Source organism: Symphalangus syndactylus, chromosome X (genome assembly GCF_028878055.3).
Source record: "Symphalangus syndactylus isolate Jambi chromosome X, NHGRI_mSymSyn1-v2.1_pri, whole genome shotgun sequence".
Lineage (NCBI taxonomy): Eukaryota > Metazoa > Chordata > Mammalia > Primates > Hylobatidae > Symphalangus > Symphalangus syndactylus.
In genome coordinates this window covers 52,104,527-52,119,561 of record NC_072447.2, presented here as the reverse complement: position 1 = coordinate 52,119,561, position 15,035 = coordinate 52,104,527, and the positions used below count along the sequence as shown (strand labels likewise).

Genomic DNA, 15,035 nt, shown 5'->3' with positions numbered 1-15,035 from the left:
ACAAACCAAGAGGTTTCTACCAGGAAAATGTTGACTAAGGCATGCTATTTGGTGGGCCTGTATATGTTTTTTTGACGGCCCAGCATTTGAACTCACAACTAGATTTGGTGATCTTAATGCTGCTCTCTCATACAAAGATCTGGAGAGATAAAGGGGCTTTCCAAAGATCAGGAAATGGAGGAAGGAAGGAAATGAGGGAGAAAAGATAGAGAAGAGAACTGGAAAGAAAAACACAGATCTCTGTACTCTTGTCTGCTAGTTTCCTGTTGCAGATTAATAAAGATTTAGGAGGTCATTGTTAGTGGAGACTTATCTTTTTTTAGAGGAGAGAGAACTACCTTGTTTCTGAGCTGTTTCTTAATATCTACAAATCTCTAATTGTGTGAGTCTTGAAAAAAAGCAGAAGCGCAGTTCCTACCAGGGAGGGCAAAGGCAAGCAATATTCTTTCTTCCCACCCCTTGGCAAAGAGGGTGCGGGCAGGTGAACTAGCCTCAGCCAATTGAATGCTCCCACCTAGGACTTTGCTCTGAAGACTGTGACTGAAAAATAAAGGGACAATAAAATTAAAAGTATGGTGAAAGCAGTACCTGCATCCAGCAGTGGTGTCCTAGCCAGATTGCTCCTGCTGGGTTGCTTTTCTTGATCTCTCTCTTTTTTTTATTTTATTTTTTTATTTTTGAGCTTCATTTCCCACTGATTGTGTGCACCAGCTGACAGCCTCAAATACTAGATATCTATGTATGAAAGCTGATTTGAAAGCTCGTTTGCATGGCCACATCAATGAGCTCTCATATCTTCTAGCTTCTGGTTGGGTTTGGCCAATGAAATCCCAGCAGGAGAATGGAGGGAGGGAGTAGAGTAAAGTCAGAATTTTTATTCTCCCCTTTCTGTAAGGATGTCTTGGGTTGGCTTGCTCCTTAATAGAAATTCACTGTTTCTCTCAAGGTATACTACTCTACACAACTCTCTTTCCTTCCAAGTTCTAATAAACTCTCCATCCCTTTCTCTCTTTGGGCCAAAGAATAGTAACAACTCTAATGCTGTTATCCCTGGATCTTCTGCACTATGCCTCGTGGTTGCCCTACTCGTCTTCCAACCCCTCAAAATTAGTTCCTTTATAAATAAATCCTTCTTAAATTATCCTAACAAGAGGGTGTAATCTGTTAGTTGGAAACCTCATTGATATGCCTTCAAGGACATTTCTTTTCTGGTTAACTTTGTGCCAAAGAAACCCAACAGACTTAACACTCTAAAAGGGGGTTAAAGAAGGAAAAAAATAATTCAGAGTTGGGATCAAAGGTGAAATTTTTAGTGAATGGTAGTAAATGAGACTGAATGTTTTCAAGGGACCCTGTTAGGAAAAAGTCGCCCACAGAAAGGCATAGATAAAAATGGCTCAAAATACACTCAGAATTTTCAAGCCTGATTCCCAATCACAAAGGGCAGTGACTAACAGCTGATGTAAAAGGGAGCTTCTGTTCACAGATATACAATTGCTGAACAGTTGGGCCATTCATTTTTAAGTGTCTGACAGTCAGTGAGTCCTCCCTTTCTCCCTCCCTCCCAATTCCTATAGTGCTTTGCACAAAGTAAAATGCACATAGGTTTTTCCAGATGTCTCCTCCTCAATTTTCTTTTCTGTCAGACACAGCTGCGCCATATTTGCAATAATGCAGCATGAAAAAGCTATTAATCTGGCTCCATCTAGATGCACCATGTCTAACTGCAGGGCTGCCTGCAGCTTAATTATAGGAGTGGGTAGGAAGTAATGAAATTTTAAAAACACAGACCATGAAACACAAATAATAGAAATTAAAACTCTGGGAGAAAATAAGTAATAAGTAAAGAGCTTGCTGAAAACCAGACACTGCAGGTTTTGTACACATCATATCATTTAAACCACACAACAATCTGCAAATTAGGAGGTGTTATCCTGATTTACCAGATGAAGAATCACAGACAGAGAGTAAGCAGCTTGCCCAGATTACTAAAGTAGTAAGTGATAAAGCCTATAGTCAAAACCGTGCTATCCCAAGCCTGTTCAGCCTATTCTCTAAACTGGGGTGCATGTCCCCTAGGGCAGCAGCCCCCAGCCATTTTGGCACCAGGGCTCAGTTTCCTGGAATACAATTTTTCCATGGACCAGAGGGTGGGGAATGTTGGGAGGATGGGGATGATTTTGGGATGAAGCTGTTCCACCTCAGATCATCAAGCATTAGTTAGAGTCTCATAAGGAGCAGGCAACCTAGATCCCTCACATGCACAGTTCACTATGGGGTTTGTGCTCCTATGAGAATCTAATGCCTTCATTCATCTGACAGGAGGTGAAGCTCAGGCGGTAATGCTCTACCGCTGCTCACCTCCTGCTGTGTGGCTCAGTTCCTAAGAGGCCATGGACTAGACCGGCAGAGGTCTGCAGCCCCGGGGGTTGGGGACCCCTGCCCTAGGGAATGCTCAAGACAATCCATCTTGGTGGAACAAAACAAATAATATAACTTTTAATTATGTTTGTTTATCACACCCTTTAAAATCTTTTGTTTTTTTTGTGTATGCTTTACAATATACACGATATAGTAGTACAGTAGCACATGCATACAAATATATAAATACACATGTATTGCTTCTGCTGAGTAATCTTCCTTGATCTCTTGCTTTTTTTCTCAGCCTCATTCCTCAATCTTCTGACTTGAGTCTGTGCACCAGCTGATCGTCTCTAGTGCTAGATATCTACCCAGGAAAGCTGATTTGCATGGGCTACATTAATGAGCTCTCATGTCTTCTGGCTTTTGGTTGATTATAAATGAAGATGTGTAAGCTAAAAGGTCTGAAGACTACTGTTCTGTGCTCTTTCAAGAAGCAGTAGAGTGTAGTTATTAGGAACATAGATTCTGGAACCAGGCTTCCTGTGTTCAAATCCCAGCCCCTACCATGTTTTCGCTAAGAGACCATGGGCAACTTAACTTCTCTGCATGCCAGTTTTCTCTTCTGTAATATGGGAATTTAAAGAGTTAATACATAGAGTGCTTAGAACAATATCTGGCAGTAATAAGAGATATTAACCTAAGCCATTATCATCATAGTACATGGTCCTTCAAAGTAGTCATTCAGCACATTACCCATTCATACGACTACTGTCACAGATACCTCAAAATTCTTCTTTTGAAACTCTACCCTGAGGAAGGAAAGTGCAAAATTTCTTCTCTGGCATAATAAAATGTGCAGTAGACTGTACCTGCCTTCTGTTTCTTGTTCATGAATAAAACTCCCTGGCTTTGGACCTATGAGTCCTCGAATCATATATCCTAGAACTGCACTAAAAAAGTTTAGAAATCAAAGTAATTAGAATCTGTTTTGTAAATTTATATGTTTATGGGATTTCCCAGTGGAGTTTGTAGAGACATACCTGTTTATCTGATTCCACATAGAGAAATAAACAGCGATGGCAGCTGCATTGTAATGCAACTCAAAATTGCAAGCCTTGGACTTTGGAGTTTTGTTGAATGCTGTCGAGAAAGAAACAAATACAGCTAGGAAGCATAATCCATCAAACGTCTTCCTTGTTCGTACATGCCTCTATTTCTAGTTGACATACAATGCTCCAGAAATGAATAACAACTTGAATTAATAGAGAATTAATAGAGGAAATTGCTAAGACTTGTGCATGTTGTCAGATGTGTCATGACTTCTGTGTATCAACATGATTTCCTAAGGAGCAGAGGAATATTTGGCTGTGTATGAAGGGGACACCAAAAGCATGCATGACTGTTGAGAGACATAAAATTATACCTGCCTTCTCCAACATGAGGGAGGTGGCTCCACAGGCTTAAACCATCTGACTGCAGGGATTGTGGCAGAGGTGTTTACTACTCACTGAATGTCCACTGGCTCTCCCACATTTCCCAGCCTCTCTGCAGTGCACAGAGGCACTTGGCACTAAATCCAGCCAATGGGTTGTGAGAAGGAGAAACATGTTACTTGTGGCCTGAAACATTTCAGTTTATTTCTTTTTTTTTTTTGAGACAGAGTTTTCTCCTTGTTGCCCAGGCTGGAATGCAGTGGTGTGATCTTGGCTCACTGCAACCTCCGCCTCCTGAGTTCAAGTGACTCTCCTGCCTCAGTCTCCCGAGTAGCTGGGATTACAGGCACCCACCACCACACCTGGCTAATTTTTTGTATTTTTAGTAGAGACAGGGTTTCACCATGTTGGTCAGGCTGGTCTTGAACTCCTGACCTCTAGTGATCCACCCGCCTCAGCCTCCCAAAGTTCTGGGATTACAGGCATGAGCCGCCACGCCAGCCTGAAACATTTCATTTCTAACTTCCTCTCTCTCTTGCCCTGCTACAGCAACCAAAGAGGTCATGTGTTGTATATGGTGTTGCTACAAGGTAGTTGAACTTCCATATGTAGCCTGAGCCCCTCCTTGAGCAGGTGGAGCAGATCCTCCAACTGACCCACACTGGAAATGTAGCATTAGTGAGAAAGAAACTTCTTTGTGTTAAGCCACTGAGATTTGGGTGTTGTCTGAGCTGCAGCATAGCATGGGTTATGCTGACTAATACAGTGAGCTGCCTTTGCCTTATTAATAGCTAACACTGTTGAGTGCTCTATTGGGGGACCTGCCCCAATAATCACGTATGTTCTTTTCTATTTTCCTAAGCGTCGGCTGGCTTAAGAAATAAAGGGACAGAGTACAAAAGAGATAAATTTTGAAGCTGGGCGTCCGGGGGAGACATCACACGTTGGTAGGATCCGTGATGCCCCACAAGCCACAAAAAACAGCAAGTTTTTATTAGGGATTTTCAAAAGGGGAGGGAGTGTGCGAATAGGTGTGGGTGACAGACATCAAGTACTTAACAGGGTAATAGAATATCATAAGGCAGGAGGAGGCAGGGCGAGATCACAGGACCACAGGACTGAGGCAAAATTAAAATTGCTAATGAAGTTTCGGGCACCATTGTCATTGATGACATCTTATCAGGAGACAGAGTTTTGAGATCAACCGGTCTGACCAAAATTTATTAGGCGGGAATTTCCTCTTCCTAATAAGCCTGGGAGCGCTATGAGAGACTGGAGTTTATTTCACCTCTGCAATCTCCACCATAAGAGACAGGTACGCCCCGGGGTGGGCCAGTTCAGAGACCTACCCCTAGGTGCGCATTCTCTTTCTCAGGGACGTTCCATGCTGAGAAAAAGAATTCAGTGATATTTCTCCCATTTGCTTTTGAAAGAAGAGAAATATGACTCTGTTCTGCCCGGCTCACCGGAGGTCAGAGTTTAAGGTTATCTCTCTTATTCCCTGAACAATTGCTGTTATCCTGTTCTTTTTTCAGGGTGCCCACATTTCATACTGCTCAACACACATGCTGTACAATTTTTTTAGTTAACGCAATTATTACAGGGTCCTGGAACGATATATATCCTCCTCAACTGACAGGATTAAGAGATCAAAGTAAAGACAGGCATAGGAAATCACAAGGGTATTGATTGGGGAAGTGATAAGTGTCCATGAAATGTTCACAATTTATGTTTAGTGATTGCAGTAAAGACAGGCATAAGAAATTGCAAAAGTATTAATTTGGGGAACTAATAAATGCCCATAAAATCTTCACAATCCACGTTCTTCTGCCATGGCTTTAGCCAGTCCCTCCGTTTGGGGTCCCTGACTTCCCGCAACAGTGCTCCACTATTCCAGGCACCAAGCTATAAGTTTTGCATGCATTACCTAATATTTCATAACCACCTTCTGAGATAGACTATAGTATTATGTTATATTTTATATATATATATAAAATCTAGGGCTACAGCATATCTATATATACACATCATATATATCAGTGGTCCACAACCTTTTTGACACCAGAGACCAGTTTTGTGGAAGACAAGTTTTCCACTGACAGGGGATGGGGGGTGAGGGGAGGGGTGGGGATGTTTTTGGGATGATTCAAGCACATTACATTCATTGTGCACTTTATTTCTATTATTATTACATTGTAATATATAACGAAATATACAAATTTATGTTGGTATACATTATGTTATATACAAATATACAACATACTGTAGAATCAGTGGGAGCCCTGAACTTGTTTTCCTGCAACTAGAGGGTTCCCATCTGGGGGTGATGGGAAACAATGACAGATCATCAGGCATTAGATTATCACAAAGAGCACACAATCTAGATCCCTCCCATGTGTACTTCACAACAGGGTTCACACTCCTATAAGAATCTAATGCCACCACTGATCTGACAGGGGGTGGAGCTTGGGTGGTGGGGAGTGGCTGTATATACAGATGAAGTTTCACTTGCTCTGCAGCCCTGTTCCTAACAGGCCATGAACCAGTACTATATATAGCTCTGGATCATATATATGAATAGTAGAGATGGCCAGGCACAGTGGCTCATACCTGTAATCCCAGCAGTTTGGGAGGCTGAGGTAGGTGGATTGCTTGAGCTGAGAAGTTCAAGACCAGCCTGGGCAATGTGGCAAAACCCCATCTCTACAAAAAATACAAAAATTATCTGGGTGTGGTGGTGTGTACCTGTGGTCCCAGCTATTTGGGAGGCTGAGATGGGAGGACTGGTTGAGCCCAGGAGGCAGAGGTTGCAGTGAGCTGAGATTGCGTCACTGCACTTCAGCCTGGGTGACAGAGTGAGACCCTGCCTCAAAAAAAATAGTATATAGGACAGGCGTGGTGGCTCACGCCTGTAATCCCAGCACTTTGGGAGGCCGAGGTGGGTGGATCACCTGAGGTCAGGAGCTCTAGACCAGCCTGACCAATATTGTGAAACTCCGTCTCTAAAAAAAAAAAAAAAAAAAAAAAAAAAAATTAGCTGGGTGTAGTGGCAGGTGCCTGTAATCCCAGCTACTCAGGAGGCTGAGGCAGGAGAATTGCTTGAACCCGGGACGTGTTGCAGTGAGCCGAGATTGTGCCCCTGCACTCCAGCCTGGGCAACAGAGGGAAACTCTGTCTCAAAAAAAATAGTATATAGACAACATTTATATCTTGTTATGCTAGAAATGTATCTCCTCCTAGCTAAGGCCAGCCCCTCTATATGGGGTCAGGATGACACCTCCTCCTGCCTTAAATTATTATTTTTATAGGTTTATTGACCCTCAGCCTCTGCGTATTTGAGAACTTGCTATTTATTAATTCTGCCATTCAACAGATATTTATTGTGTAGCTATTATGGGCCAGGTGCTAGTCTGGCACTGGAGTACAACAACAATGGACAAACTTCCCTGCCCTCATAGAACTTGCATTTTAGTAAGCTATGTGCCAGACATAGCGCTATGTTCTGGCCAAAGAGAGGTAGTTCTTGCAATGCAGGAAATGAAAGAACTCAGTGTAGTGGAAAGACAGCCACAAAATCACATCACACTGTATAACAAGTGCTGTGATGAGGCATGTGAATGTCCTTGATGCATGAAGGGGTCATGTGGCCTCACTGCAAATTTGGAGAGGGCTCCCAAGAAAACACAACACAGCCTCAGAATTGAATGATGATGAAGCAGAGATTGCTAGGGGGCTCTTTGGAGGAGGCAAGAGCATCCTTGAAGACATGTGTGCATTGCTGCATGGACTTGTAGGGGACCCTCAAGGGTCCACACAGAGTTTCATACTGTAGAGCTCATGTGAATTTGCAGTACAAATGTGGCTCTGGAACTGATGGTTCAATCCTGCATCTACCACTTGATAAATATGGGAACTTGCAAAATTATGTGATCTCAACCTCAGATTCTTCTTCCCAAAAATGAGACTGAAGTTAGTACTTCATTTAGGGTTCCTGTGAAGATTTGATGAGATCAACTATAGTGTGCTAGTTTTCTCTTGCTGTTGTCACAAGTTACCATCAACTTCATGGTAACCTTGATGGTCACCCAGCTAATTTTTTTTTTTTTTAGAGACTGAGTTTCACAATATTGGTCAGGCTGGTCTAGAGCTCCTGACCTCAGGATACCTTGGTGGTACAATACCCATTTATTATCGTACACTATTGTAGTTCTGAAGTGTGAAATGAGTCTCACTGGACTAAAATCAAGGTGTCAGTAGAGTTGCATTCCCTTCTGGAGACTCTTCAGGAGCATCCACTTCCTTGCCTTTCCTGGCTTTCAGAGGCTGCTTGCATTCCTCCACTCATGGCCCTTACTTTCATCTTCACAGCCAGTGCTGTTGTATCTCTCTGACCACTCCTGCATCTTCGCATCCTTTTGTGACCACAGCCTGGAAAGGCTCTTCACTTTTAAGATTTCATAGGATTTAATTGGGCTTACCTGGTTAATCTAGAATAATTTCTCCATCTCAAAGTCCTGAACCCAGCATCTCACAACTGCAAAGTCCCTTTTGCCATGTAAAGCAATAGACTCACAACTCACAGATGCTGGAGATGATGGCATGGGCATCTTTGGGGAGCCATTATTCTACCTATCATACATTATATTAATTAGTACAATGCCTGGATTAGAGTATGTGCTTAATATTTTCTAGTTGTTATGGTATTACCAATGTTATTATTCCAACTGATTCAAGTGTATGAGAAGGAAATGCCAAATCTTCTGGTGCCCATACTACCTTACCTTACCCATTATTCCCTCACTCTCCTGGATCTGCATTCTCTCCCCATCTATTGTTAGACCCTTCAGCATTCTCAAGTCTCTCCAAGCTTGACAAAGTCCTCCATCTGTCTCACCTCTCTAGCCAAATGCTGTCTCCCTGCCCCTCCTATTCTGTCTCTACCCACTATCTCCAAAGGTTTCGCCCTCACATCTATCCCTCAGCTTCTCCCACTCTCTAACGATGGAAGTATCGTTTCTTCTTCCATCACTCCATCAAACATCTCTTTTCAACACTGATAATGATAGCTGCATTGCTAAATTCAATGGGCATTTTAGTTTTCACCTTATTGAATTTCTCCACATTCTGAGATCCAATTGATTACACCCGCCTTGTTGAAACGCTGTTCCATAGGCTCTCCCTCTCTGTTCATTATCTCTTTTTCAGCTTCTTTTGCTGGACCATTACGTTTTGGCATTCTTCACCACCTATCCTTGCCTCTTTTTTTTTCTTCTCATTCTGTTACCAGTGGAAGGCGTCCAGGTTTTTGGTGTTTTAAACAAAGAATTGGACAAAACACACAAACAAAGCAAGGAAAGAATGAAGCAACAAAGGAGAGATGTATTGAAAACGAAAGTACAGGGTGGGAGCAGGCCCTAGCACAGGGGCTCAAGAGCCCCTTTACAGAATTTTCTGGGGTTTTATTACCCTCTAGAGGTTTCCCATTGGTTACTTGGTGCCATTCCCAAGTAACCATTGGTACATTTCCCATTGGTTAATATGTAAATGAAGTGGTGGCCTTGCAACCAATCAGAGGCTGAAGTGTAGTTACAAAGGTTACACCCTATTCAAGCATCTGATTGGTTGTGGAAAGCAACCAATCAGAGGCTAAAGTTAAGTTACAAAGTTACACTCTTAGCAAATGTCTGATTGGTTGCAAAAATCAACTAATCAGAGATACTTTCAATTTTCCGTCTGCCACGCAGAAAAAGGGGGTGGAGGTTGCAAAGGGAGTAGCCTCTGGTTCTTTTGTTACTTAGGTGTGGAAAGTTGGGGTTTTCCTTTTGATTTAGTTCTAGGAAGTCAGCATGAATTGGCCTTAGGTTTCCTGCTTCCCGACCCTATTCTACTGCCTCAATTCTACAGTCCCTTTCCAGTGTTGCAAGTATCTCAAGCCTGCTTTCACTATATAGACCCAGTCATTCTTCAAATATGTGCCTCCTTTTGGGGCTTCTGCTCACCAATTACCTGCTCAGCACCTCCAATTTGATGTCTTAGTGTGTTCAAGGATGAACTCATTACGCTCTTCTTGCCCCATTTACCTAACTCCAATGTCGCCAGCTCTTTTGTCAGTGCTTCCCATCTCAGTAAATGGTGCCCCACTCCTGCTATTTGCTTATGCTGGAAACCTTGGAGTAGGGCTGCACCAATATCTTCTGGGATGCTTAGCACCAAAATGTGCCTTACTGTATTTTGAAATAAAAACAAATGACTGCATATCAAAAAGTAAATCTTTAAAAATTCTCATTTGCCCATAGTAACAATTATGATGCTCTAAAAATGAATATCAAATCCTTTTCAAAATAATTTAGGGCCCTATCTTTGCTGTTGCTCTAAGAACTATTTGGTAATCCAGCACTGTCTAGGAGTCAATAGTCAGAAACCATTTCCTGTTGATTCTACGAACTAAAATATTTTCAAATCTGCCTGCTTCTCTCTGGCACCAACGAACTGTACTCCAAGCCATCCTGACCACATGTCTGAAATTCTGCAATAGCCTCTGAACCCTTCTCACTGCTCCAGTTTATTCTCTACAAAGCATCTAGACCAGGCAGAATGATTTCAGGGACACACATAACTGATCCTGTCCTGTTGTTCTACTGCCTAAAACTTCTCAGTGATTTCACATTGTCTTTAGGATAAAATCTCAGATCTTTAATAGGCCCAAGACCTTGCCACCTTGCTAGGAACCAGCCTCGCCTCTTGGTGTTCCTGGAAAGAGTCAAGCTCCTTACAAACCTTTATACACGATTTACTCTCTGCCAAGAGCTCTCTCCCCCTCCTGGCTTATCTTTCCCCAGTTCTTAGATTTAACGTTCTTTCTTCAGATAAGCCTTTCTTAACCTCCTACACCAGGTCAATGCTTCTTGTTAAACACTTCCTTAGTAACCTCCACTTTGCTTTGTAAGTAAATGATTATTTGTGTAACTAATAGTTTAATGTCCCCTCTTCATGTTAATGCAAACTTCCTGAGAAAGTGTTGGTAACACACAAGAGTAATTCAGGGATCCCTGAATCCAGTTGTGTCTGATTCTAGGGCCCATGTCCACAACTACCAAACGTACATAAATCTGCTCATCCTGGAAGACGGCTTTTTGCTTCTTTATTTCATGATAGCCAAATGTTGACGCACGGGAAACCCTGCATCATATAACATCGCTGAGCGAATTCTAGAGCAACGATGTTGGGCTACCCCTTTGTGGATGTTCTGTGAGTAGTGGACCATATACACCTCAGCTTTTACTTTCGTTGACTACAGGCTGGACTAGCTGCCCACATGCTTAAACAGGGGTAACATTAACCACTTTACAGGGTTGTAATAGTACTCATTTGGTCAATAAATACGTAATGAGCATTCAGTATAGGCCAGACCTTGGTTTAGATGCTGGGGATACCTTTAGCAGAGTGCTTACCTCCTTTAATGTTCCAGCTGTTCACTATTACTAGTAGTGTCATAATTGTGTGTCGATGTTTGCTTATGTCACGGAGTATGGGATTTGTGACGTCTGCCACTCATGGGCAGGGTCCCTGCGGCGCCTGGACCTCCAGCGGCACAAGGGTGCGGACTCCACGGCATTACTGCGCTGCGTGGCCGCCTCTCTGCTCCAGGCCGCCAGAGGGCGCGTGGTCTCTACCGCCCCTCCGCTGTGCCTGAGTTTGCCCCTTACCAGCCACCCGGCCTCCGTTCCCCTCCCCAACGGCGCCTGCCCCGCCTTGCATTCCCAAGCTCCGCCCCCGTTGCCCGTAGCGGCTGTTTGTTGACTTCCGGGAGCGCGGTTGTAGTTGATCCCCGGAGTTTCGCCATGCGGAACTGGGGGGCTTTCGCGGCCCGCGTCGGTGCGGAGTAGCTGCCTTAGCCCCGACCAAACCGTCCTCTACAACCTCCTGGCCCAGGCGCAGGCTGCCCGTACCGCCTGTGGCATGAGGGAGCCGGAAGAGCTGATGCCCGGTGAGTTGCGCCCGCGCCGGTGGCAGAAGGCCGGGAGGGAGGGTCCGCGGGCGGCCGGGCCCCGCCTCCGGATCGGCCCTGTAGGGGGACAGGCCCGAGGCTTGGCAGCCGGACTGGGGCGAGATCGCTGGTGGCGCTCCCCGTATGACTGAAGGCCGAGGACCGGACGGGAAGAACAGGATGGGGGAGAACGGGAAAGAGGATGCCTGTCTTTCGTATGCTTTTTAAATAAGCTTTTGATGAGCTTCTTGAAGGCAGGGACACTTATTTTTTTTTTTTATGAGACGGAGTTTCACTCTTGTTGCCCAGGCTGGAGTGCAATGGCGCAATCTCGGCTCACCGCAACCTCCGCCTCCCGGGTTCAAGCGATTCTCCTGCCTTAGCCACCGAGTAGCTGGGATTACAGGCATGCGCCACCACGCCTGGCTAATTTTGTATTTTTAGTAGATACGGGGTTTCTCCATGTTGGTCAGGCTGGTCTCGAACTCCCGACCTCAGGTGATCAGCCGGCCTCGGCCTCCCAAATTGCTGGGATTACAGGCATGAGCCACCGCGCCCGGCCAGGGAGGGACACTTTCTGTGAACTCCCCAAAGTGCGGACTCCAGACTTGTGCACTTGGAGGGACACTCTCTGTAAACTCCCCAAAGTGCGAACTCCAGACTTGTGCACTTTGGAGGTCCTGAGCTCCTGGTTATGTATTGAATGCAGTAAAGAGTGAGTGATCAGGGTTGTGGGGTAAAAGGGGATACAGGAAATAAATTGGACAAAGAGGGAGAAGAGGGACCCTTTAGCGAGTGTTTTTTAGCCTTTTTTTTTCCTGAGCTCCGTAGTTAGAAATACTTCTGACATTGTGACCCGATACTCCATATATACCGTGTAACAGAAATGGATGTCTGGTGAAGCAGTCCTTATTCTAATCACTTAGATTCCACACACAGCTTTTTGATAAAGCATTCTTTTAAAATGCTGATGGTGATCCACTGAATTGATTTTCTGACCCACTAATAATAGGTCACGACCATTTTGAAAAAACACTGGGTTTGAGCAGAATCATACCTTCACTGAAATATGTGTGTTTTTTTCCATGCTCCTGGCCGGAACTGAGATTCCTGGCCTGCAGTTCACAATTTAGTGAGACATACAGGAAAGTAAACAAAATGACCGTACAAATTGACAGTAGATATTATAGGGCCAGAGCAGAGCCACCAAACCTTGGCTTGGGATGAGGGTATCAGGGAAGCTAGGGGAGCCAGGACAAAATAGTTAAAATGTTAAAATAATTCATTCTGGGGAAACTCAGAGTCTGTTCTAGATCCTAGTCTCCCAACTAAATTATTAGTTGGAACTGAGATGCCTCACAGTGGTTCTCAAAAAGTTGTCCACGGTGGCTAGTCTCTTGCGTATTAATATTTATTATTAATACTTATATTCGCTATGTTTTCCTTTCTGGTACGAATTAGTTTATGTGTGATCACCCCCCTTGGGATTTCCCCAAAAGCTGGACCTGGCCTACTATTTGGTGTTATGTGTGTGTTTAAATGGTTATTGGGAACTGGTAGGGGTTTTTAGTCTTTCTTCAAAGTGATGCTGTGCCACAACAGTTTGTGAATGCTACTCAGATCAGGTAATGACTTGATGTAAGAATGTTAAAATCTCAACATCCCCGTGTACTCCTCTCCCAGTCTCCTAGGACCGTGGCATTTTGTGATGATGTTTTGGGGGGAACGATAAGCCGTCCTTTCCCATGTGCTGTTTCTGGGAAGAGAAAAAGACATCTCTATAACTAACTATAGTGCATGAGTAAGATGAGAATTAGAAACTTCCTGAGTAGCTGTGTTGAGAGGATCTTTTCAATTTGTACTGGATCCCTAAACATTCTGAATTCTCAGGAATCAGGAAAAGCTGAAGTGCTCCTTTGCTGACGACTTGGTAACGTGTCTTTTGTATTAACAATGTTGAAAGTTATATTTGACTACAAACTCTCCATTATGATGAATTAGTAAACAAAACATTCAACAGTTACGAATATACATGTGTGTAAGGGGGACCTTTTCTGTGTGAAAAGTAGAACACACAAGGGCTACTTTGTGCTAGGCAATATGGGTAGTGCAGACAGTTTATACCCTCTGTAACCTTAGAAAATAGTTGGAAAAAAACAACATTTGGGGTAACAAATGGTGAACTCTGTTTCAACACAGAAAAGCAGTGACTTTTTTTTTTTTTTTTTTTTTGAGACGGAGTCACTCTGTCACCCAGGCTGGAGTGCAATGACGCTCTCTTGGCTCACTGCAACCTCTCCGCCTCTGAGGTTCATGCAATTGTCCTGCCTCAGCCCCCCGAATAGCTGGGATTACAGGCGCCCACCACCATGCCCGGCTAATTTTTGCATTTTTAGTCGAGACAGGGTTTCACCACGTTGGCCAGGCTGCTCTCGAACTCCTGACCTCAAATGATCCACCTGCCTCGGCCTCCCAAAGTGCTGTGATTACAGGCGTGAGCCACCACGCCCGGCTGACATTTTTAAAGTATAGCTTTTTACTGCTTTGTGATGACCTACCTCATCTTACATATTGTGCTACCTACCAATCTCTCTAATCAAACTTACACAAATCTTGCTGAGATTTGTAATCTTGCTGATTTGTGTAACAGTTTGATTAGAGAGATTGCTAGGTAGCACAATTATTTGCCATATAAATTCTACAGATCACATAGTTCAGAGAAGCCAGTGATCATTTCCAACTCTTATGGTAGAAGAAGAGTTTACAGAGGTAGCTATGAGCTAACACTTTGAGGATGCTAGGCTCTGGGCTAAGTTCTTTATACATGTCATCTCGTTTAATCCTTACAACAACCTTTCAATACCTAATTGCCTTTAAAGCCTATGTTTTTTTTTCTAGCTGCTTTCCCTTAGTTCAAATGAAAGAGACAGTGGTGCAGTAATTTGTTTCTCTCTGTGCTGTCTCTGGTTTTATGGGTATTCATTGGGATTACCAACAGAGAAATTAAGAGTTCACCATTTTGGCCAGGTGTCGTGGTTCACGCCTGTAATCTCAGCACTTAGGGAGGCTGAGGCAGGAGCCCAGGAGTTTGAGACCAGCCTGGGCAACATGCTAAAACCCCGTCTGTGCAAAAATTACAAAATTTAGCTGGACATGGTGGCACATGCCTATAGTCCTAGCTACTCCGGAGGCTGAGGCGGGAGGATTGCTTGGGCCCAGGAGGTCGAGGCGGCAGTTAGCCGTGATTGTGT

The 15,035-nt window shown here is 43.9% G+C and overlaps 2 protein-coding genes across 14 annotated transcripts in view; one reads left to right on the top strand and one right to left on the bottom strand.

Moving 5' to 3' along the window:
- The window catches only part of OTC (ornithine transcarbamylase), a 97,512-nt gene extending 86,072 nt beyond the window's left edge, over positions 1 to 11,440 (bottom strand). Inside the window, exon 1 of the mRNA XM_055267892.1 lies at positions 11,249 to 11,440. The gene's annotated coding sequence lies outside the window, so the exon portion shown is untranslated. The remainder of the gene's footprint in view (positions 1 to 11,248) is intronic.
- A 102-nt stretch (positions 11,441 to 11,542) lies between these two features.
- The window catches only part of RPGR (retinitis pigmentosa GTPase regulator), a 60,085-nt gene continuing 56,592 nt past the window's right edge, over positions 11,543 to 15,035 (top strand). For 5 of the 13 annotated variants that reach the window (XM_055267883.2, XM_055267882.2, XM_055267881.2 and 2 more), the window contains exon 1: positions 11,557 to 11,784. In XM_055267883.2, coding sequence (XP_055123858.1) covers positions 11,757 to 11,784 — 28 coding nt within the window. In that variant the 5' untranslated portion in view covers positions 11,557 to 11,756. Of the gene's footprint in view, positions 11,785 to 11,815; positions 11,993 to 15,035 lie in introns of those variants that run through there. The other 8 variants (XM_055267891.2, XM_063634337.1, XM_055267889.2 and 5 more) reach the window with 6 other exon arrangements.